At 36.7% G+C, this 25,659-nt stretch overlaps 1 protein-coding gene across 1 annotated transcript in view; it reads left to right on the forward strand.

Annotated features, from left to right (window-relative positions):
* The window catches only part of SCEL (sciellin), a 144,419-nt gene that overhangs the window by 69,387 nt on the left and 49,373 nt on the right, over positions 1–25,659 (forward strand). Inside the window, exons 15-25 of the mRNA XM_007466808.1 lie at positions 2,829–2,888; positions 3,411–3,470; positions 4,062–4,121; positions 5,294–5,353; positions 9,465–9,524; positions 10,566–10,625; positions 13,151–13,201; positions 14,147–14,209; positions 17,848–17,907; positions 18,050–18,109; positions 18,258–18,314. Of these exons, the coding sequence (XP_007466870.1) occupies positions 2,829–2,888; positions 3,411–3,470; positions 4,062–4,121; positions 5,294–5,353; positions 9,465–9,524; positions 10,566–10,625; positions 13,151–13,201; positions 14,147–14,209; positions 17,848–17,907; positions 18,050–18,109; positions 18,258–18,314 (651 nt within the window). The remainder of the gene's footprint in view (positions 1–2,828; positions 2,889–3,410; positions 3,471–4,061; positions 4,122–5,293; positions 5,354–9,464; positions 9,525–10,565; positions 10,626–13,150; positions 13,202–14,146; positions 14,210–17,847; positions 17,908–18,049; positions 18,110–18,257; positions 18,315–25,659) is intronic.

A 25,659-nucleotide genomic window follows, 5' to 3' on the forward strand; every position in this document is an offset into this window, starting at 1 on the left:
TAAGGAAACACTCCCCTTTACCACTGCAACAAAAAAGAATAAAATACCTAGGAATAAACCCACCTAAGGAGACAAAAGACCTATATGTAGAAAACTATAAGACTCTGATGAGAGAAATTAAAGATGATAGAAACAGATGGAGAAATATACCACGTTCTTGGATTGGAAGAGTCAACATTATGAAAATGACTATACTACCCAAAGCAATCTACAGATTCAATGCAATCCCTATCAAATTACCAATGGCAGTTTTCACAGAACTAGAACAAAATATTTCACAATGTGTATGGAAACACAAAAGACCCCGAATAGCCAAAGCAATCTTGAGAAAGAAAAACAGAGCTGGAGGAATAAGGCTCCCTGACTTCAGACTATAATGCAAAGCTACAGTAATGAAGACAGTATAGTACTGGGACAAAAACAGAAATATAGATCAATGGAACAGGATAGAAGGCCCAGAGATAAACCCACGCACATATGGTCACCTTATCTTTGATAAAGGAGGCAAGAGTATGCAATGGGGAAAAGACAGCCTCTTCAATAAGTGATGCAGGGAAAACTGGACAGCTACATGTAAAAGAATGAAATTAGAACACACTGTACACAAAAATAAACTCAAAATGGATTAAAGATCTAAATTTAAGGCCAGACACTATCAAACTCTCAGAGGAAAACACAGGCAGAACACTCTATGACATAAACCACAGCAAGATCCTTTTTGACCCACCTCCTAGAGAAATGGAAATAAAAACAAAAATAAACAAATGGGACTTAATGAAACTTAAAAGCTTTTGCAAAGCAAAGAAGACCATAAAAAAGATGAAAAGACAACCCTCACAATGGGAGAAAATATTTGCAAATGAAGCAACGGACAAAGGATTAATCTCCAAAATATACAAGCAGCTCATGCAGGTCAATAACAAGAAAACAAACAACCCAATCCAAAAATGGGCAGAAGACCTAAATAGACATTTCTCCAGAGAAGATATACAGTTTGCCAACAAACACATGAAAGGATGCTGAACATCACTAATCATTAGAGAAATGCAAATCAAAACTACAATGAGGTATCACCTCACACCAGTCAGAATGGCCATCATCAAAAAATCTACAAACAATAAATGCTGGAGAGGGTGTGGAGAAAAGGGAGCCCTCTTGCACTGTTGGTGGGAATGTAAATTGATACAGCCACTATGGAGAACAGTATGGAGTCTCCTTAAAAAATTAAAAATAGAACTACCATACGACCCAGCAATCCCACTACTGGGCATATATCTTGAGAAAACCATAATTGAAAAAGAGACATGTACTGCAATATTAATTGCAGCTCTATTTACAATAGCCAGGACATGGAAACAACCTAAGTGTTCATTGACAGATGAATGGATAAAGAAGATGTGGCATATATATACAATGTGATATTACTCGGCCATAAAAAGAAACGAAATTGAGTTATTTGTAGTGAGGTGGATGGACCTAGAGACTGTCATACAGAGTGAAGTAAGTCAGAAAGAGAGAAATAAATATCGTATGCTAACACATATAAATGGAATCTTAAAAAAAAAACAAAAAATGATTCTGAAGAACCTAGGGACAGGAATAAAGACACAGATTTAGAGAATGGACTTGAGGACACGGGGAGGGGGAAGTGTAAGGTGGGATGAAGTGAGAGAGTGGCATGGATTTATATATACTAACAAATGTAAAATAGATAGCTAGTGGGAAGCAGATGCATAGTACAGGGAGATTAGCTCTGTGCTTTGTGACCACCTAGAGGGGTGGGACAGGGAGGGTGGGAGGGAGACGCAAGAGGGAGGGGATATGGGGTATATGTATACGTACAGCTGATTCACTTTGTTATAAAGCAGAAACTAACACACCATTGTAAAGCAGTTATACTCCAATGAAGATGTTAAAAATAATATTAATTAATTAATTAAAAGATAAATAAATAACTGAAGTTTGGAAAGTTCCATACGAGTGGTGGAAGTTAGGAAAAGTGGGATGAACACCACAAGTCAATCGTGTGGGCTAGGAAGGAGAAAAGAGAAGGGGCTTGTAAGCTGGTATAACTTGGTAGCAGCTGGGCTTTGATGCAGAAAAGATGGGTCTGTTTGGTGTGGTAGGGAGAGCCCACAGTTTCTTTTCCCTCTTACCTGCCTGTCTCCCTTCCTTCTTCCTTATGCAGAAAGAACCTCAAATGTCAGCAGTCTTATCACAGTGAAAGACAGAGACAGATGAAAATGGCATTGAACAACCGGGGGATTTAGAGAGATTAGCTTTCATATTCCCTAATTGTTTTAAGCTATTGGTGTGTGAAAGTTTTATTGGTTGTGCTCAACTCATATAAAGTACTGGTGTCATCAAAGAGTTATTTCTACCTTTCCCAGGTTACTTTTTATTAAAAATGACTTGTCTAAATCTTCAGAATGTTTAGATTTAAAACGTTGATCATCTGATTTCCACCCTTGATGTGAATGATTTTCATGTTTAAGGAGGACAATATCTCAACACATGTATTAAAGTTCGTTTCTCACCAACCCACCCTCAAAGGACAAAGAAAGCAAAAGCTGAGATGTGGGGGGAACTTCTGCGTTTAAATTGATTTAATCATAACTGAGTAATGGTTGGGTCCTCACTGTAGGACAGTTAGCATATCAGCATTTGGCATGAGAAGAGCCACTTGAATTAAATATTTCTAAAGACTTCTGATGTTTCAGGTACTGATAATGTCTTACTGCTGTTGTGAAAAAACTGCTGTTGAATCTCTCTCTCTCTCTTTCTCTCTCCGTTGCTGTGCTCTCCCTGCCCCCTCCAATGTTATAAAGAAACCAAGGCCTTGGAAGTCTTATTAAAGTTAATCAAAGGACTGACAAAAACAAGAAAGGGTAAGTAAAGCTCCTAACATAATGGGGCTCTCTTCTTTCATGTTAGATTTTTACACCTTGTTGGAAACGGGAGTGTTATACTTTCCTCTGTCACAGTTGAACTGTTGCACTTTGGGGCCTATCAGAGATAGTAGTCAAAGAATATGATGAATCCTGTTTCCATAAGACCACATGCTTGAGTTGCACTGAAGTAGGTGCAGGAAAACTTACTGCATAATCTCTTATTCTATATTTTCTTAAATAATTTAACAATGAGGCAAATTTTCTATTTAAATTAAGAAATAGAAAGGACAAAATTGCAAAGTGAGAGGTGTGTTGGCGAAGATTTTTTAAACTGATTTAAACCAAGTACTACTGTGGAAATTAAAAAAGGCAAGCTAAGGGATAATTATATTGAAGTTTCTCTGGTCAGTTGGCCCTGGAAACATCTGACATCCTTTCAGGGACATTCTTATTTATATGGTTTTCAGAAAAAATTGAATGCAAGTTAATTGACATAAGGTCTCCATGTTTTTTCCAAAGAATCCAAGATCTCAAAACAGTTATCAAAGCAAATGCTAGGACAGATCAGACTAGCAGAGGGTGAGAACTGCTTTGATGTTTCTAAATCTTGCTTATTTTCTACTGGGTTAATTATGTGATCTTCTCAGTATACTGAAGGGGGTCACATCTTTGAGTTTGGCTTCTCTCTTCTGTGTCTGAACTCTACTGCCCTGAGCTTTACTTTGGAGAGTCTATCTAAATTTAAATTTACCTAGAGCCCAATAGAATCCTAGAGATTAACTTAACTGTATTATTTTTTTTAATTTTTTTTAATTTTTTTGTGGTACACGGGCCTCTCACTGCTGTGCCTCTCCCATTGCCGAGCACAGGCTCTGGATGCGCAGGCTCAGCGGCCATGGCTCACGGGCCCAGCCGCTCCGCGGCATGTGGGACCTTCCCGGACCGGGGTATGAACCCGTGTCCCCTGCATCGGCAGGCGGACTCTCAACCACTGCGCCACCAGGGAAACCCTTAACTATATTATTGATAGGTAACTTTCGTAACAAAAATGAATTTAATACCAGTATAATAATCTTCTCCAAAAGCTTGAATTAATCATCAATAATATGGAATGTGTATATAAAAAAATACTGTGAGAATACTTTGAAACTGATCTAAATTTTTTTAAAGAGGTGAAGACCTTGATAATGTTATCAAAGTGAATCCCAAAGAAAGTGAAAACACCACTGGGTAAGACTGATTAGTATCTTTAAATCTGATTTCTGTAAGTGACAATAAGATAAAATGATTTGGCATTTTAACTTTAGAAATATGTTTTACTGGCATGGAATTGGATAATAATGATAGGCCACATGACCTTCCCTCCTTGCTCCCAATAAAATTGCTTATTTTTGAAGAATTGCCCCAATGTTTAATAGTAAGTTGCCTTTTCTCCCAGATTTTGGTTTGGTTTTAGGGGTGAGTTACTGAATTGAATTTCTTTGCATCTAAAGAAAGCACAATCTTGACAATATTTTAAAAGTAGATCTCCAAAATGACAGAGATAGCCAAGAATGAGTGTTGACTAAAACTACTGAAAATCAACTTCTTTGAAGATGGTGGTCTCAGAAGGCAGCCCAGGGGAGGGGCTGGGCAGATACACACACTGGGAGGAAGGACATCCCACCACTTCTCTTCTTCAGGGCTATGTTGACAAGGCAGCAGTACTCAATCACGATACCTCTGCCATCCTCTACTGCCCACTTTGGGTTCGGGCTATGCCCCTTTTGGTATTACTCAGTGCATTTTAATGGAGGTGACAGGTGTCTCCCCAAGAAGTGTCATTAATTTTCCTACCATGTAAGGTATTTTTTCTTGCTCTTATAATTCACCATAATCTAATTATATTTTAAAAGGGGGAATGGTTGCGTTTATATGAAGACATATATTTTTAAAATTATTTTTCATATTGTTAAACTATTATCATCTTTTACATTATTCTTATTATTTAAAAACAGAATAGGCAATTATATCTGATTTGTTAGATGGAAATTTACATTCTATCTGGATCCAGTATAGAACTTTATCTAACTCAACATTACTTCAGTGCCACCCATCTGGGGTGTTCTAACAATATGTATCTGAGGGCAAAGCTGATTTTGTTAAATAACAAGTTTCACGTATACTTATACATTTTGAGAACAAAACAAAAACATCATATGTTTCTTGTTGGTAAATTAGGAAACTTAAATGGTCTGCAGCTCAAGATGTAAGAGAAGAATTTTCATTTGCAGTTAGAGCTTTAAAAATTACATTGATAGAGAACGTGTATACTTACCACTTCTTAATTTTGCCAATCATTGTTCACTTGATTAGTGTTTTATTTTAATGACATTCATTAAAACTCATTTCCTTATCCAAAGGAAACAAGACCTCAATGGGCTTATTAAAGAGAATCCTGAAACAAATAAAAATATCAAGAGGTAAGTAATTTAAAGCTTTTTATTTCTCCTTTGGCATTTATAAACACGTTGGAATTCTGAGTGCTTGCGTTCAGGAGAGCAAATTGAAATTCAAACCAAACTGAACTCTTTTTTTCCACATACGTCATATTAAGCAATTCTGTATGAGTGATACACAGAAGTGACCTCTTGCCTTTTATTCTCAGGTGACGTTTGCTATAAGGTAGATTTTGAGAAATTAAATGGGAATTTGACTTCCCTCCTCTACTATTTATTTCTTTGTGTGTAAGTGTGTGTGTGTGTGTGTGTGTGTGTGTGTGAGTCTGTATGTGTATGTGCATGTGTAAATAGTGTGTTACGTATAAATGTGTGTATATATTAGTGTATATGTATAAGTGTGTTGGTATAAGTGTATGTGTGTGTATTAATCAGGGTTCTCCAGAGAAACAGAACAATAGAATAGAGAGAGAGAGCGAGAGAAAGAGAGATTGATTATAAGGAATTGGCACATGCCCTTCTGGAGGCTAAGTCTCAAGACCTATCGTTGGCAAGCTGGAGACCCAAGAGAGACAATAGTAGTTCCAGTTCAAGTTTGAAGGCCTGAGGACCAAGAGAGCCCGTGGTTAAGTTCCAGTCCAAGGGCAATAGAACAAAGTCTTAGGTCAAGCAGTCAGGCAGGCAAAGTCTCTTCTTAACTCAGCATTTGGTTCTATTCAGTCTTTCAGCTGCTTGGCTATGGCCCACCCATGTTAGAGACGGCCATCTGCTTTACTCAGTCTACAGATTCACATGTTAATCTCATCCCAAAACACTCACAGACACACCTGGAATAATATTTGACCAAATATCTGGGCACTCTGGCCCAGTCAAACTGACACATGAAATTAACCATCACAATGCATATATATATATATATATATATATATATATATAAACGTATGTGTGTATGTATAAGTAGTGTGTGTGTATGTGTATGTGTATGTTTGCATAAATAGCATATATAAACAAGTCTATGTCTGTGGGAGTGTAAGTAGTGTGTGTGGATGTGTTTATGTACAAACTGTGTGTGTACATGTGTACTATGTTTGTGTGTAGTGTGGGTATGTGTATATAGTGCAGTGTATGTTTAAAGATGAAGAGCTTAACAAAGTGTACCTTGTAAACGAATTACCCTACCCATGAATTGTCAAGTAAATCTGGAAAGCTTATGTCCTCTTGCTTCTTTTTTTATTTTTTAAAAAACAGATGGAACATATCTGAAACTGAGCTTGTTGACGTGTTGCTGAAAAGTATACCAAATAATTCCATGTGGTTTCTTTTGAACTCCTTTCCATTCCATTCACTCAGTACATGTTATTATGCGTTGATTCTAAAATGTGTCACTGATGCCTGCAGGCCCTGTCAGCAGAGCCTGGCTGGCTGAAAGCTGGTGTGTGCTGTCAGGCCGTCCTGTTCTCAGCAGCAGTGTGGTTGCAGGCCCAGTGACCCTATGAGTTGCAGACGTGTACAATTTTGCAACCGACAGACTGAGAAGAGAGCACTGACTTCCTTGGCTACCTGGGCATTTCAGGGAGGTAACTTGAGGTTGGGAGCAGGGAGTCTAAAAGACCCTGGCTCTGTCACTTGCTAGCTGTGTCCCCATGCTTCAGTTTACTCACCTACAAAATAGGGATCATAATACTGTCATGCCTGGTACATAGTAGATACAAATGGTTTTAGCAATAATAAAGATTCACATGAATTATGTTTTCTTAATAATTTAGATTCTGTTCAAATATTTAATTTACTTTGACTCTCCAAGAAAAATTCATGTTTTTCCTTTCTAATTTTTAGTAAAAGGAGTATTTCAAATCATCACCTATTGTTTTTCATAGGTTGGGGTGTGCATGTGTGTGTGCCTATGTGTACACATGCAAAGGTGTGCATTCATGTGTGTATGCTTGTGTGCATTCATGTGTGTATGCCTATATGTGTGAGTGTATACGGGTATGTCTGTGCAAACAAGTGAAAATGTGTGTTTGATTGCGTACATGTGTACACATGCTTGTGTGTGCCTAAATATATGTGTGAGTATATCCGTGTGCTTTTGTGTGTATATGAGTACCTATGTTCATGGTTGTGTATGTGTGTGCTTCCTGGGACCTTTTAGGGACAGTAGTCATCTTTTTTTTTTCCTTTACCAAGCATAATTAAATTCTGTAGATCTCTTAAAAGTAAAATAAGATCATCTCCCTCCCTTATTAAAAACTTTCAATGTTCTCTTATTTCAGGTAGAATAAAGTTCTGAACTTTAGCGATGGCCTTTCACATGTTCAGTGAAGTCCAGCCAAACTGATCTTTTTTCTATTCCAGGCTCACTTCTGCCTTAACACTTCTGTGTATGCTATTCCCACTTTGGAAAGCTCTATTCCCATATTGTCACCTTCTCAAAGAGATCGTTTCTGACCATTGAATATAATTAAGTCACCACCCCCTCCTTCAACCCCAGCATTGCAGGCACCAGGCACTCTATTTTACTTTCTTCATAGCATATATTGTTATCTGGAAATGTGGCATTCATTTATACATTTGATTGCATATTGCCTGCCACTCATCAAGTTAGAATGGAAGCTTCTTGAGGGCTAAGCCCGTCTGTATTGTTCACAGCTATCCCATAACTTGGGGCCCATAGTAGGCTTTCCATATCTATTTGTGGATTGAAAGAATGCATAAATATTGAAGACATATACACTATGAGGCATTGCTTCCCACAGTTGAGCTCAAAATATTATTTTACATTACTACATTAAATAGCACACTCTTCTTTATTGACTATACGAACTTTAAAATTTAGGAAACCTTATACTGATATGTGCTCTATTTAATATATTTAAAGAGATCAAGGTCTTGACAACACAACCAACACAAATATTACAAGGGAGGAGTTACAGTGCTTAATGTTATGGGGTTTCTTTTTGAGTACTCAAATCTAGAAGCAGAATCCTGGGAATTTTTTTTCTCAGTCACTGGCATTCAAATTCCACATATTTCATTCAGGCAACAAGGGGTTAAAAAAATCAGCAAAGGGTATTGGTGTAGAATGGTTGTCTCTTTCAGGGTTAATAATTTCATTATTTGCATGAAAAAGGATCAGATTTTTTATTGCTGCTTTTAGCAGGGATGTACACATTCTCAGACATCTGCATACAAGTAAAAACTTGAGTCAACGTCTAGCTGCTTCCAAATATCTATACCTTTGATGTTGCATTGACGCAACCTCAGAGATTTCATGATCAGTCTTAGCAGGGCCACAGGGCTTGGGGATCCAGGGTGTAAAAGTGCCTTCTGTGGACGTTCTTTACCCATGTGGTATCCTCTGTAGATCAGAGGCACTTTGGCTGGCACTGTGAATGTGGAAAACACATGTAGAAGCAATAGGAAAAGCAAAATTCCATTAAAATCAGAAGCAGATATACTAAAGGGTAATCATAAATTACTGACGTGTTTTCACTGACTACACGGAGTTTTATATTATAGTAAATATAGCTTACGTTTCAGAACTTTATAGATTTTAATCTTCCTATTGTTTGTTGCCAACACAACTAGTCAAAATTTGTAGTTTTAACACACAGTTATAAGTACCAGCAGCAGATACCAGATTTGTATATCATGGACTTTAACAAATTGGTATACTTATCTAAATCCAGTGTTTAAATAGAAAATTTGCTAATGAATGTCAATTTTACAAAATATGTGTTCTCCAAAGTTCAGAAGTCCCACAGCATGTTGGAAGTTGATGGGTAGAGTTGTGTCTTGTGGAATGTTCCACGAAATGTGTATACAGACTATTACAAAATATGTTTAGTGCACCTGGAAAAGGCTAAGAGCATAGCATTCAATGAATCTAAATAGAGTCCTAGTTCAGTATTTGCTAGTGGCCCTAATGGCTCCAAGATTAAAATATTGTCTCACTGCATCTCAATGTGTTTCAGAGATATATAAATCCCTACGTACTTCTGCGTACCTTTAACAATCTTCAGCTCTTTGGCATGATCTCAGTGAGTGTTTATACTGTTCCTGAGTTTTAATGAATAGTTTTATCAACTTGGTTCTAGTCTATCATTAACCTCATCACATTTTCTATGCTTTAAAGGGGCCAGAGCCTTGAAAATCTCATCAAAGTGACCCCTGAAATAAACAGAAGTAACCCAGGGTGAGGATTATATCATATCTTTCTTCCTTCCCATCAATTTGTGCATCAAATTCTGCATCAATTTGTGGCTCTCATTAGAGAAGCTATGCTGAAAAATCTGTGGAGTCAGAAAGTCTGAGCTCCATTACTTACTGGCTGGGTGCCTTGGAGCAAGTCCCTCGAACACTGAGCTGAGGCTTCTTTAGTTATAAAATGAAGATTATAATGTCTGTTCCACCTTTGTCATTTGATTATTAAGGATCAAGTGCAATAATGGATATAAAATCCCTTTAAAGCAAAAAGGCACTACAAATGGAAATTATTAACAAAATATAGTTTAATTATAGCTATAGCATTATGTAGAATACTGAAAGGGGCTGGCCAGGTGAGAGTTTTCAGCAAATAGTTCCAGAATTGATCTTTTTAACTCAATCTTGCCCTAATTTTATGGTTTTATTTTGATTGTAAATGGGAAACTGAGCTAGTATACCAATGATTTGTATGGAGGTCAAAATTTTTACTCTTTTTTTTTTTTTGTGGTACGCGGGCCTCTCACTGTTCTGGCCTCTCCCGTTGCGGAGCACAGGCTCCGGACGTGCAGGCTTAGCGGCCATGGCTCACGGGCCCAGCCGCTCAGCGGCATGTGGGATCTTCCTGGACCTGGGCATGAACCCGTGTCCCCTGCATCGGCAGGCGGACTCTCAACCACTGCGCCACCAGGGAAGCCCTGCTTATTAATTTTTTAACACTATTTAATTGGACTGATGTGAGGATTAAATCATATAAATCACGTAAATCACTTAGAACAGTGCCTGGCACATCATGAACTTTCTGAAACCATTAATTATTGTTTATTATTTCTATGCAGTTATAGTTAGGTCCAAATATATATTTTCAGAGTCAACACTGAAAAACTCCAACCCCTTGAGATGATCTCTGTTTTAATAAATATTTTATAGTAAAATATTTCTATAATAAAAATGTTTCTCCATTTTAATAAATATTTGAAACCACTTGATGTGAGTTGACCATTTCTCTGATCATTTCTTCCATGTTTTAAAGGGGCCAAAGTCTTGACAATCTCATCAAAGTGGCTCCAGAAACAAACAGAACTAACCAAGGGTGAGGTTTATGGAACTTCTTTCTCCATTTTCTTCTATTCGACCTCGAAAATATGATAAAACTCATTGTCCCATCACAGAGATAGCCAATAATGGGACCCAAAATCGATACCTCTATGTCAGAAACCTAGTCTTCAAGTCCTTATTCAGGGCTCCCTGGTTGTGGATATTTGTGGAGGAATTCCTTAAAATATGGGAATAATCTCTTATCAGTGTGGGATTTGTGTTCCATGCTTAGGATTTCCTCACAATGAATCAAGTTTCCTCCTGGGATGAAATATCTTCCCCAAACAATTTCTTAGACATAAGCAGCCTAAGAGAAGGTCTTCATGTGAAGAAAATTCTCTTTCCTTTATCCATCATTTTTTGCCTCTTCTCTTATGTTTACACTCAAACAATTCCTAAAGTTGGGAGGTTATTTTTTTTTAATTATACTTAGTTTATTGAAATAATAAAGAATACAAAGAATGACATTTGTCTTTTATAGAGAGAATTTTCTTTAAGGTACATCGTGTTGAGTAAACAAAGAGATGTAAAAAAGTCACGAATCTATAAATATATATTGTTATGCTAGTTTGAATGCGAGTTAGATATGAAAGATACCAAGGTATATATTTTCTTTCTGACAGATATTCTATCTTACTTGGTGTATAGGAATTCTATTTTTACAGTAGGTAGATATCATATAAAGTTTATTAGACTAGATCAGGAGTCAGAAACTTTTGCTTAAAGGGCTAGGTAGTAAATATTTCAGGTTTGGGGGACCAAAACAGTCTGTATTTTAACTAGTCAACTAGCAACCATTGATAATACATCGTAAAGGAATGGGCATGGCTGTGTTCCAATAAAACTTTACTTATATAACAAGACTACAGGCTGAATTTAGCCTGAGGACCATAGTTTGCTGACTCCTGGACTAAACAGTATTTCATGCGGGTGAGTGAAGAGAATCAACTCTGAATGTACTTGGAACAGCTTCTGAAACAAAGGCTCCTTTGCATATCTTGTTTTATTCACTTTATGGTTGGACCAGAGATTTTATCATTCTTTTATCTGATTATTTAGTGCTAAATTGTCCTTAGATTTTGTTCACTAAATAAGAGCATAATGCATTGCCACTGACTGAGGGTCAGGTACTGAATCCAGAGACCATGAAATACTTCATGTTACAGATAAAAGGGTCAATGAAAGACAGCTATCCCTTGTCCCTCTTCCAAGATGACTTAGTTTGTAAAGTGAAGATGGCCTTAATGATATGATCTTTCCCGTGCAGTGTGTGAGCCTCGTTTCAGTACCCACCCTCTGCCATGTATTGCATTAGGTCATGTGTCCATCTCTTCTACTTAGTAGTGAAATTTTTGAGTTCAGAGAATACTTATTAGCTGTATAATCTTGGGCACATCATTTAAATTCCTTTAAGCCTCAGCTTCTTTATCTGTAAAGTGGGGATTGTAAGAATTACCTTCTTCATGAATTACCAGAAAAATTATATGCTAGCAAACTTATGAAGCCCTTATTCCTCAAGTACTTATTAGATATTATCTATTGGTATTATTATTACTGTTACTATTTTTCTTCATTTTTGGATCCCCATTGCACCACTCAATGCTTATTAGTTCAAAGAAGATACCAAAGAAATTATCTGTTAGGTTGAATTTTATGAAATTGTGACATTCAATAATTTTTGATCCACAAGAGGACAATTTCATATAGTTCAATATAATAGAATGCAGTAATTTACATGGAAGGATATGTACATGATAAAATTAGTTTGTAGGTTAATCCTAAAGATTAGTTCACGGACATAAGCCTTTCCAGTCTTTTTTCTTTTCAGGATGTATAACAAATTGTCCAATAATAAGGTATATCAAATTAGGCATCTTGTTCAGGCCTTCTGGTGTTAGAGTTGGTATGAAGGCCCAGTACGATAACAGAAATGTCTCTTTAGGGCTATTATTGCCTACTTGTTTAGAATAAAAGCAAGTTATATAATCTGAAGTCTTCCTTGTTCTGACTTAGCATTGCATGAAGCATGATTCTGAACTGCTTAATATCTTGGAGTAGCCTGAATGTTACATATTAATATTATGTATATTACCTCCATACCTTAGAATCAGGAAATAACCTCTTTTTAAAAAAGTCCCAGGTTTTTGTTTTGTTTTGTTTCAAGGGGAGGGAAGCAAGGAACACGTGCAAATGACGAACAGTTTATATTTTTCTCTTGTTCGTTACAATCTTCAAAAATATTCCTGGAAAACAAGGAGATTAAGAACAATTAAAATTTGAGGTTGTCTTAAAAGAAATAAGAATAAAACTAAATTAAATTTTCATATATAGGTAGTTGTGTAAGAAATGAATTGATAGTAGCCACCTGCTTTTACAGAGGGCCAAAAAAAAGGACTCAAGATGAAGTTTTGAATTAACAACAATCACTTGATTCAATATTAAGATTGAAAAAAAATGTACAAATTGTAAGTGATTTGACTTGATTTTACCCCCCTTATTGAAATTTACAACATTTCTTAGGAACCAGGACCTGAACAATCTTATCAAAGTGACTCCCTCAGCAAAAATAAGGTAAGCTTATTAAGATTATTGAAGACTCGTGAGCAAATCTTCAATTTATGCCCCAGAATAAGATTATTTGGCTAAGGACATTTGAAAGGGGACATGAAAAAAGTGAGAACAAATTGATTTGTTGTGTGTAATAATGGTAGATATTTTCTTTTATTGTGTTGCTTCAATTTATTACATTATAATATTGTTCAAATTGTAATATTGAAGCTAATTCTGTTTAATGACTATTTGAGAAATTCACTGGACACAACAGTAGCGTAAGTAGGTTATTACTGCAAGCTTATAGTAAATAAAGTATAAGTTCATAAAACTGAATAAACCAAAGAATATTGGCTTTCTTCTCTTTCACAAACCCAAGGATTAATAAAAATTAAATGACTCTTCAGAAAATTGGTGACATAACATTCTAATACTTGATTAGAATATTTCTACGTGATTTTGATTATACTCCTGTCTTCTTGAAAAGTTAAGACCCATCATTCACTGGAGCAAAAGTTAAGAAAAGCGTGACAGAGTAACTCCATGTTACCTCTCAAGATTATTGTGATGATAGTGTTGGTGAAAAGCGTTGTGCAGATGTAAGGAATTATTGTGAATAGAGAGAGGAAGGATGTTAGCAGAAGGGAGCATGTGGTTTGGGGTCTAGCTATGGTTTCAATCCTAGTTCACCCTCAGTCATTTCTTAGGTATCTGGCCCAAAGAGGGTCTTAATTTCTATGAAACTCAATTTATTGATAAAGAGAGAATGGTAATATTTAACTCAGTTGTTTTGAGGATTTAAAAAAGATAACTAATATAACTAATATATATAAAGTAGAAACTCGGTAAATTTATCACTTTTCGTCTAGGATCCCAAGGAATGATTCACAAGCATCAGAAGAAACAATGCCAGCCATTGTTTCTGATTTCCAACTGAATTTGACCTTTTATTTTATTTTGTTTTAGCAGTGAACAAGATCTTGATGAACTTATTAACATAAGCCCCAAAGCTGTCAAAAACACAGCCGGGTAAGAGAAGGATGTGATTTATTTACTTTGCTTTGTTTCTCCCCAACTAAGTACAATTTGAATATAAATGACTTGTAATCATTCTATGGGCAAACTGAATATAAATCTTGAAAAGTCATCACAATTTTTATATGTCCCTGAAAACTTAGATATCTATTTGCTAATAAAAAGAAAGGCAGCTCAAGTAAAGCAATTGAAGGGAGTGATTGGGGTAGAAACATAGCTAGTCTATGCCCTGTTTATGTTTTGTAGTGTTGATGTTAATACCTTTGTCTCTGGATTTGGTTAAATTTATTAATGATAGTTAATTTTTTGAAAAGAGCTGGACACCTCATTAGTTGTAAACAATACCATTCACCTCATTTTCAGAGGGTGTTTTCTAGTAGTCAGTGGAAATTTTATGAGGCTCATTATTTCTTAGATGGTTTGCTGCTTGCAGCAAAGTAATGGATCTAAAATTTGATAATTCCTTAAGTAGTATCTAAAATGATGAAAATGAAATTGACTTTTTGTCTCTAGTTATATGAAGATTTTTATATCATTATACACTACTATTATATGTATGTACGTATATATTTATATATATTTAAGAATGTTTTTATGATTTCACTTTTTTGAGTTTAGCTGGTATGTACAAAAATTGCAAAATTTTGGAGATGGAAGGAAGGAACCTCAGAAAACTCATAGCCCAGTTACTATGAACACTTGCAAACCACTGTTCCAGTCAAACCTATTCTATTTACAGAAGAGGAAATTAAGACTCAGAAAGGTTAAGTGATGTGACCAGTGTCACAGAGAAAACTAGTGGAAGACGAATAGTTAGTTCTGTGATCTGTTAGGCGGTGAATAATTACTGAGCACCTACTGGGTTTGAAGCTTACAACTAGGTATCATTAGGTGCACATTAGGTATAATTATAGGCCATGGATGCCAAAAAGAGAATTCAGTAGACATACTCAATCTTATTAACAGCAAGCAATTATCATAGATTAAAGCTAATTATGTACTGGGGGCAAAGAGATGGGACTCCAAGACAATAATAGGTTGTCAATTTAATATATTACATTTTGGGATGCCTATGTACTGCTTGCTGAATATAGAATGTATTGCCAGTGAGTTGCATTTAAAAAGAAAAGAAGACATGAAATAGCTAATTTAATAAACACGACAGGCAGTAAAATTCACATTCATAGATTCCTAGGGGTAGAAGATGTTAGAGATGGGCAGAGGCTTAGAGATGAACAAATCCAATCTCACAGTTTTACAAATGAGAACACTGAGGTATTCGGGGCAAAAGTCTCATAATCTTCTGTGAGTTCTTCCAACTCCCAGCCCAACTCCTGGTCTTTAAATCACAGCATGGAGACTTTGATCTTAAAATAGGTGAAAGTTGATTCAGTACCTCAGGAAATAGTGGAAACTGTAAAGCTAGGACTTTTGCTCTTGCCATGGGACAGCCTGGAGATGTTCTCTACTACTTTCACAGGGTCACTTGAAATATTACTTCACAGTCTTTGAAGTGACAATGGCACAAATTTGTGCCAATGACCGCAAAACACTTTACAACTTTTGAACTACATGAAAATAATAATAGCTAAATATTTCAATGTATCCCTATATCCTTAAAGCAAAATAAATGAAAGCAGTAACTTGAGTAGGAAAAATGTTACATTTTTCCTGGATAAAATTTAGATATAAGATTCCTGTGTTTGTAGGATCCAGGGTCTGAAAAAAGTGTCTATAAGTTTTCAATTCATTAAGTTGCATGATGCTATCAGTCAAGGCAATTCAGGACTATTACTGAGATCCTTGCTTTATTGACACAAGGTGTAGTCTTTTTAAGAGAAGTGGTAAAACATAGCACGCATTTATATATATATATGTTTTCTAAGCTAGTGTTTCTCAAATTGTGGGTCAATCCCATTAAATGGTCTTGTAATTAATTTAGTGAGCGACAGTCAGCATTTTTTCCCAGTTAACTAGAGTGAGGTAGAGCAGAAAACATGAGAGTTCTTATGTAGTGGGTGTCTTATTTTGTGAAATTTATGTTTTATTATGTGTGTGTGTCTGTCTGTCTGACTGAAAACAGAAAGTATTGGGCTGTGATGTAAATTGTATTTTTTAATGAGCTCTATGATGTAGTAGTTTGAATAGCACAGTTCTAAGATTTGGAATGAACCAAGTTTTCTGTACTGAGCAGAACAGTAAAAACAGGAGTTCTCATGTTTGTGTTTGCATTTTTTTACGCAGCTTACTCTTAATTATGCTGGTTGGTGAATATTATATGTAGTTACACTAAAATATTGTGATTGATTTTATGTATTAAAAGGTTGTGGCCTTTGACATATTATTTCCTCTACAAAGTTTTATTTTTTGTACTTTTTCTTCTTTTAATGTATGAAATTATCCTCATTTTAAAGATTGTCTTTCAGGCACAATTTAACTTTGTAACAGGTTTTTGTAATCAATTTATACAAGAAAATCTTATTTTGGACAATTCTCATATGTTTATCATTTCTCTGATAGTGTTTGTAGATACCAGTTGATTATCTTTAATTGAGAATATTACTATTGAAGATAATTCAAAACAGTAAACATTCATTTAGGGGCTTTCTGTCTACCATGGAGATCTGAGAACAAGGATGAAGAGATCAAACTCAGTGAAGCCATGAGCTGGGAAGCAAATTCTATGGAAAGGCTTAGGGGTTGGGGAAGGAAATGCAGACCTTTTTCTCAGACTTTTTGATGACTAACCTCTAAGTGGTTCTCCTTCAGTTCCTAACCTTGCATCAGTCTTTTTGAAGAGTAAACCATACTTTATTTTTATATAAGGGAAAAGGACTTTTGGGGGGAAGGAGGTACAGGCAGGTAGCTGCCAAAGTTTACTGAAAGCAGATGTTATCAATCCCAAGATTTCTTGCTATTGTGGGCTCTTCTGTGAATAAATATTATAAAGCGGTTTAGAGGAACACGTTGAAAAATCACTACTTTCCAGCCCTTAGAAGCAAAATATTATACAGAGGCAGTGAGTGATAGCAAACCAGTTAGGAGGAAATACTGTTCTCTGACTGAGGAAAGAAACTGATAGGGTTTCAACTAGGAAGTGGACAGTTATCAGAGTATGTCCCTAATTTACCATGATTTCAGCTTTTTAAGTCATGGTAGAGGAAAGAAAAGTCACACTTTTGATGGATTACTGGAACTCTCTTTGCCAAGACTTATGTTAAGTATAATCCTAGTTTGGGAGTTTCTTATTTTTTAAAAAAATGGTATATTTAGCTGGTGAATATGATTTTTAAAATATCAAGGACCTTAGAATCAGTTTGTATCTTCATACCGTTAAAACATTCCAGAGTAAAAGTGGTCAATCATGAGATGTTTGCTGTGAACTCTGAGTTAGCGTGCCCTTGTAGATGGGCTCTGACAATAAGCGTGTGAAGTCAGAGTCATTCTTCTCCTGATCCAACATAATTAGTCCTCCCTGGATTGGTTTGAAAATTTATTTCAAGGGGGTTCTATGCCAAACCAATATGTCTTATAGTAAATGATAAACTAGCTAATCCCTTCTGCCAATTCCAGCCAACTTAAACCTGTATTATCTCTAACACAAGCTGCTTTAATTTTTTTTCCATTTGAAGAAATCAAGATCTTGATAAGCTCATCAAAGTGGATCCTGAAACTGTTTCCAACAACCAAAGGTAATAGAACTGTATTAATTTTTGTGCTTTGGGTAGGAAGAATGCTTTGTTTTACAATTATTTCAAGCACATTTAAAACCTTAATGATCTTACCAAAAGTATTTATAATTAACCTACTCGCTTTTTATTTTTCTTTTTAAAGAAACCGGGATCTCAATAACCTCGTCAAAGTGAATCCTGAAGTAATCAGAAGCAATCAAAGGTAATCAAATAAAAACATCATTTCACGTTCTCACGTCTGTTGCCCCTGAGTGGAGTAGATTTATTATATTGCTTTATAGACCTAGCACAAACCAAACAACCTATCACTAATTGGAGTTTATTTTTTTCTCTTTTTCTCTTTTGAACAGCCAAGCTTTGGACAATCTTATTGAAGTGAAACCTTCACCTCTCATAAATACTAAGCGGTAAATGACTTTGCCTAACTATCCTGACATGTCCCCAAGGTTCTAGGTTAGGAATTTCCTTTCTTGCTCGCTTTCTTGCTTTCTTCCTTCTCTTTTTTTAAAAGAAGGCTTTCGTTTTTCTTGAGTGTTCAAATGAGCACACATTTATAACCCGTGTGTTTCCTGTCAGCCGAGAACATGCTACACTCTTCTGGAATCAATTGCACTCTTTTGGACTCAGTTTTGTACTTCTAATTTTCACAAAGACAAGTTAGGGTTTGTTGCCTATAGGAGATAGAGTATCAGGACTGATATGAAAAATGAGTGAAAGTAAATAAGAGGAAAACATATTTTGGAGAAGCTGGACCAAATCGGTGGTTTACACAGATGCCTACAGGGCATTGGAGCATTGGAAAGGATATTCAGTCTTCAAAATTACAGATCCACAGCTCGTGTGGGCTCACAAAATATTCCAGCAGATTTTAACCTTGAACTTCCATTTTGAGTTTTGTAAATATCTTATAATTCACTCTCTTTATGTCATATCTTTCACCAAAAGAGCTTATTGATAATGCACCAGAGTGCGTTGTATGAGAAGCCCAGATTGTTCTGCTGACCTGAAATTTTGCCATAATAAATACATAGCTGGGAATTAAAGTCTCAGTATTCTGGGATGAAGAAAGCAAATTAACATATGGAAAAGTGCTTTGAAGCCACGGGGAGAAAGAGGATAGTGTGACATGCTCATCGGCCTAAATCTTATGTTTTTTGTTTTCTATATTAGTGGTTCTTTTTTTTTTTTTGGAGTATAATTGCTTTACAATGTTGTGTTAGTTTCTGCTGTACAATGAAATGAGTCAGCTATATGTATACCTATATTCCCTCCCTCTTGGACCTCCCTCCCACCCCTCCCCCCATCCCACCCATGTAGGTTGTCACAGAGGACCGAGCTGAGCTTCCTGTGCTTTATAGCATGCTCCCACTAGCTATCTGTTTTACACGTGGGAGTGTATATATGTCAATCCTAGTGTTTTAATTTGCCTTTTCTGTTTGTGTGTTTTTATCACAAGGTGTTGGGGTGTCTGAGGTAGGAAGGTGCCAAGGCAATTGAAGAGCAATTGCTAATTAGAGAACAGTATTTATTGAACACCTCTGGTGTGCCTGGCAATTTATATACATTTAATCCTCACAACAACCAACCCCATGAGAAATATATTCATGCATGCTATTTTATAGAAGAAGAAACTATAGCTCAAAGATATAAAATAAACTTCTCAAGAAAGAAAACACATCTTGAATCTAAACCCAAGTCCTTCTGATGTCACTAGTGGAAGAACAAATGATTGGGAGCAAAAAAACTCAGATTTGCCCCTTCTTTCTGTCCTTTATTCTCCCAACAGTCCCTTCCTTTCTAATTCCCCTCCTACCCCTGCAATTAAAGAACTACAATTAGATACACTTTTTTTCTAGAAAATTATTGTGGAAACGACAGAGAGGAGAGGAAGATTTGTCTTATAGAGATTTTCTAATAACTGAAATAATAGCGGACTTTTGGTGCCGACCCTGCCACTGGTAAGCGTATGGAAATATCTTTGATAAGTAGAACCATTTCTTCAGAGTGGTACTGGTAGGGACAGATTTTTATTTTTATTAGTAACAGTTTTAGGAGGTTCCCAGCCCATATTGGAAGTGGTTAGGTTTAACAAGCACGTATGGAATAACTAACAGTGGCTACTGTAGCCAAATTCTCCCTTAGTGGCTGTTTCCATAAACTGTAGCACCCTCTGTGTCTCTCTCTCTCCCCCGCTCCCATTCCCTCCTTCCTCCTCTCCCTCCCTCCCTTTCCCCTTCTTCTGACTTTTGCCTCCTCCCCTTCCTCCTTCTGCAAATGCACTATGTTGACAGATAATGGTAATTTTCTCATAAGAGTTTTGCCTTTTGTTTATTAGAAGAGGCTAATTTCATAAAAAGTAATTTGTATTTCAGCAACTCCTAACAAAGTATCTATAAGAAGAGGACATTTTCCTTATACAGATAGGATTACTATAAAAAAGAAATTTAAAAATATTGACCATCATGTTGTTTTCAGATGGCAGCCTTTTTTAAGGATTTATTTTTAAACTTTTTATTGAGGTATAGTTGATGTATAATATGATATAAATTACAGGTATATGATATAGTGATTCACAATTTTAAAGGTTATACTCCACTTATAGTTATTACAAACTGTTTTCCATATTATCCATATCATAGAATATATCCTTGTAGCTTATTTTATACCTAATGGTTTGTACCTCTCAATTACCTACCCCTATGTTGCCCCTCTCCCCCTTGCCTCTCCCCACTGGTAACCACTTGTTTGTTCTGTATATCAGAACAGATGGCAGCTTGATCCACAAATCTAACCTAAGTGATGTCTGACTATTCTTTAGTAGTTACACCAGATTTGATGATAATCAGCCAGGATATTCAAGAATTACTGCAGAACAAACAGGAAAGACTAAGCTGCCTATTTATTTGAAAAAAGTGACTTCATTCAATATGTTCAGTCACCTGTATCTGCAATGTATTTATGTGACCCACTTGATTTTAATGGGTAAAGAGAGGGGGCATTTTAACATGACTCCCAGTAGGAATAACAGCCACAAGGCACTTTTACATCCAATTCAATGTGACAGGAGCACTGATTATTTAATAGTATAACAGCAGTGAATCAGAGTTCCTTTTATGTGACTGCTGACATTTCCAGCAGCTGTATATTTAATTCACAGTTAGGGGTGGAATAAATTTCAGTCATGTATCAGAATGTAAGCAGGTGTCCCTGAGCTCTTTCTAGGAACACAACAACTTGAACAAATGCAGATGTGTACAGAATTTTCATTTATTCAGGGAGAAACTGTGAATTTTAGCAATGACAGTTTCACATTTTCATGAACCAACATTAAAGGGGGATATTCAATTATCGGTAGCCTATAAACTGCTGCTCCCACATAAAGATTGAAAAACATCTAGTGATACAGGTCTTTACAGTTAGAAAAGGCAACCTTCATCTGAAGCAGAAAAAATATTCTGAACTATTTGTAGTATTATACGTCCATCTTTATAAGGGCTTCCTATTTGCTAAGACATACCTTGTTAATATCCCAGTAAGAAGTTTCCTTCCTATCTTCCTATTGTATATTTCTCATACTTCTGCTCAAGACAGAAAGCTGGAGGTGGGAGGTAACCTTGACTCTTTCCATTGCTTCATTCCCCATAATCAGTAGGCCACTCTGGATGCTTCTCCTAGTTATCTCAGGAACCGAGACAGTTCATCATCCCAACTGCTACTATAGCCCAGCTTACTGTTAAGTCTCCTCACTGGTCCCTCTGCTGTCTCTCGTACCTTCTGCCCTTCAATCTGTCTGCCACACTGTAGAGTGATCTTCTTAAAACACAAATCTGATCCTGTCCTTACTCTGATGAAATCCTCCAGTGGCTTCACATTGCCACTGGACAACAGTGTACCCCTTAACCTGGTTTCCAAAGCTCGCCATGATGTTGCCTCCACAGGCCTCCCCAGCCCCATTCCCTATGCTCCACCCACAAGCAAAGCCCACCCACACACCCCCTGACATGAACACGCCTCACTCCTCTGTCATCGCAGCTGCATGGATAACTGCTACTTATCATTTAGGTGTCAGCTTAGGTGTCTTTTACTCAGGCTCTGGGAAGCCCAACCTGACCCATCACTTCTGCATCAGGTCCTTCTGGATGTTCTCAAGCTCTCTGTTCTTCTGTCCTATGATATTTGTCTCTTGGAATTATTATTTAATAATCTCTCATCAACTATTGGATTTTTTAAGGGCAAAGATTGGATCTGTCTTGTTCATGTCTTTATCTACAATTCATGGCACAATGCTTGGCACGTATTAGGTGCTTAATAAATATTCTCTGAGTTACAAGCTAAATATCAAAACTAATCAAGACCTGTGATCAGCCAACTAGACAAAGCCCATTGCCTTGTAACTCTAACACTCTGAGCCCCATGAGTGAAACTAGACTGGAGGGATCTGATAGCCTATGACTGGTCTCCTTGCTTAAGCCAAAGACTCTATTTTGAAACATAATCTCAATGAACCATGGTGAATTAGAGCCACTGAAATTCTTGGTCACGTCTTATATTTAAAATACCTAAATTGATCATTTTCTCTATGGACCTGTTAATTTCTTTAATATAAAATCTTTAAGACTCCCTCATTGAAACGAATTATGAAAATATGTAAAGCTGGGACCATTTTGCAAATTCAATGGAGTTGAAGAATTATAGCAGTTATCTCACTGTATTCTACACTCCCTTCAGTGAGATAAATATTCCTTTGAACTAAAGCTTAAAGCCTTAGTTTTAGTTCTTGGCATAAAAGAAGTACCATAGTAAATTTTCTATATGGAGGTTTTCAATTTTGCAAATGTGTTTGATACTCTGCAAAAACGATGTAAGTGAGCTGGAGAGAGAGAAACATATTGCAGCATTTGATAAATACCTCCCTCACCTTCATAAGAGAGGAAGAGCAGTTGGGAGTGAGCTGATAACTTTCTCTCTAGGAAAAGTTGTGTTATAAGAGACGTAATAAGCCTTGGTCCCCAGAATCTCTATTTTTTTCTTTAATCTGCTCTGCGAGGGAGTATTATATTCCTTAATGGGGTAGTAGAAAATAATTTACATGATTATAACATAGATAAATGCTCATATTCAAAATGTGTGCTATGACTCTACATAACAGATAACTCATATCTTCTCCCAAACATTGTGTAGTCTATGTAAAGAAAAGCATTTTCAGTTGCTATGGTTAAAAACATTTCTTTTTAGCATTTCTCTCTGTATCCACAGAGAACTGGTGGTTTTTCTTAAAGTTAATTCCAACTGCTCATAAAATCACAAAATTATAAGGTCTTCCACTGAACTGCCACAGAAAAGGTTTGGAATCAAGCCTTTGTTTGACCCTGCAGCATTTGGCTGGGCTTCTATAAAAATCTATTTTTCACACTTTGACTCACAGCTCTTCATCTTCTACCACAGTGTAAAAGACACGATAAGATAGATGTAGTCTTAATCAAAGAATAAAAATTTCTTTTTACATTCTTCAACTTGGGAAGTTTATGGGCAATCTGAACTTCTTTTATTGGATCTCCAAATCTAGCTGATGACATCAATCAGGGTGAACAACCAGAGTAAATCCACATTTTGTGATTTTCATGATCTGGAATCCGCTCTCCCTCACAATAGCTAGGGTCCAAAAGACTTGGGTACTGGACGTGAGGAGGTGGGGTGGTGTAGGCAGATCAAAGATGCAGTGTCTGCAGCAGCCAGGAGTGGAAAGTGCCAGAGCAGGTGAGGGCATCCAGCATCAGGCTGAGAAACTAAACATAACCATGTCATGAGGGCAGAAGCAAATGTGTATTTGGTTGCTAGGGCTGCCATAACAAGAACCACAGCCTGGGTGGCTTAAAAGAGAAATTAATTTTCTCACCGTCTGGAAGTTAGAAATCAAAAGATCAGTATGTTGGTAGGGTTGGCTCCTTCTGAAGGTCCAGAGGGAAGGATCTATTCCAGGCCTCTCTCTTTGGCTGGTAGAGGGCTGTCTTTACCCTCTGTCTTCACATTGTTATCCATCTGTGTGTGTGTATCTGAGCCTAAATTTCCTCTTCTTATAAAGATACCAATCACATTGGATTAGGGCCCACCCTAATGACCTCAGTTGAACTGGATTTTTTCTGGCGTTAGGACTTCAACATAGAAATTTGGTGGGAGGGCAAAATTCAACCCCTAAGGAAAATAAGGAAACAAAGCTGTGTTAGGAGCTGTGTGAAAAAAAGGAAAGAAATATGTGCAATTCAGGGGTGAAATAAAGCAGGTTCTAGGTGATTGATGCAAATGGAGGTGAAATGTCCATCACCGTCTCTTCTGAACTTTTTCTAAGAGATTATTGTGCACACTCTGTACCTAGATGTGGCCCAAGCTGACTGCCATAAAGGTTCAGGGTCTAATATCTTTCCCTTGGGGTCCCTTTCAGGTCTTTTCCCAGAGCTGGGTAAGGTAGCATAGATTTCTACCAGAGAAGGAGAAAAAAGAGAATTTAAATTAATTTAATGCCACAAATATTTTTGGAGCAGCTACTGTGTGCAAGGCCATGTTAGCCATGGTAATATGAGTTTACTCTCAAGTCATAATGAAAAACACCAGCTTCCTTAAACAATGTTACTCACTTCATCCAAGGTTAGCTTTGGAGGGAGAATCACTTCCTGGGACAGAATTCTAATTCCCCAAAATTCACATTTCCTGGTGATCTCTCACTGTTTGCCATTGCCAACCGTCCCTGTTTGGCATTCCTGGGAAACTGGATTATGGAAGATCATGATAATCCACTTAATTTTTATTCCATTATCCCCAAGTATTTAGTAAAGTACTATTGTATTTTAAAATGTTAAGGGGAGGATCATTTAATGCTCAGGCTATTAAGATAGTATGGTAACCCCTGAGGTCAAGATGGTGACTCTAGTAATAGGGAAGGACCATCACGGGTTAGGTGAATGCAAAGCCTGCTGTCTCTATTTCTAGATTTGAAAGATGCGATCTGGGAGGTCCCCTCACACAGTTCTAGTAGTTCTGTTGAAGTCAGTTTTGAATTTTACATCATTCAGACTGCAGAATCAAATGATTTTGATACTTCTGAGCTACTGCTGAAATCCTGTACTTTTTACTTATATTAATGGGCATATTTTCTACTATAACTCACATTAAAAAATAATTTAACTAATTTCTACATTTTAAAAGACGTGCAGCTAGTATTTTATTTTATTTTGTTTTGTTTTTAACAGATCTTTATTGGAGTACAAATGCTTCACAGTACTGTTAGTTTCTGTTGCACAACAAAGCAAATCAGCCATATGCATACACATGTCCCCATATCCCCTCCCTCTTGAGCCTCCCTCCCATCTTCCCTATCCCACCCCTATAGATGGACACAAAGCACCAAGCTGATCTCCCTGTGCTATGCGGCTGCTTCCCACCAGCCAACTATTTTACATTCGGTAGCGTATATATGTTGATGTTACTCTCGCTTTGCCCCAGCTTCACCCTCCCACCCCATGTCCTCAAGTCCATTCTCTATGTCTACCTCTTTATTCCTGCCCTGCAACTAGGTTCATCAATACCAATTTTTTTCTTTTTTAGATTCCATATATATGTGTTAGCATACAGTATTTGTTTTTCTCTTTCTGACTTACTTCACTCTGTATGACAGACTCTAGGTCCACCCAACCTCACTACAAATAACTCAATTTCGTTTCTTTTTATGGCTCAGTAATATTCCAACGTATATATGTG

Source organism: Lipotes vexillifer, unplaced genomic scaffold (assembly GCF_000442215.2).
Source record: "Lipotes vexillifer unplaced genomic scaffold, Lipotes_vexillifer_v1.1 scaffold19, whole genome shotgun sequence".
Classification (NCBI taxonomy): domain Eukaryota; kingdom Metazoa; phylum Chordata; class Mammalia; order Artiodactyla; family Lipotidae; genus Lipotes; species Lipotes vexillifer.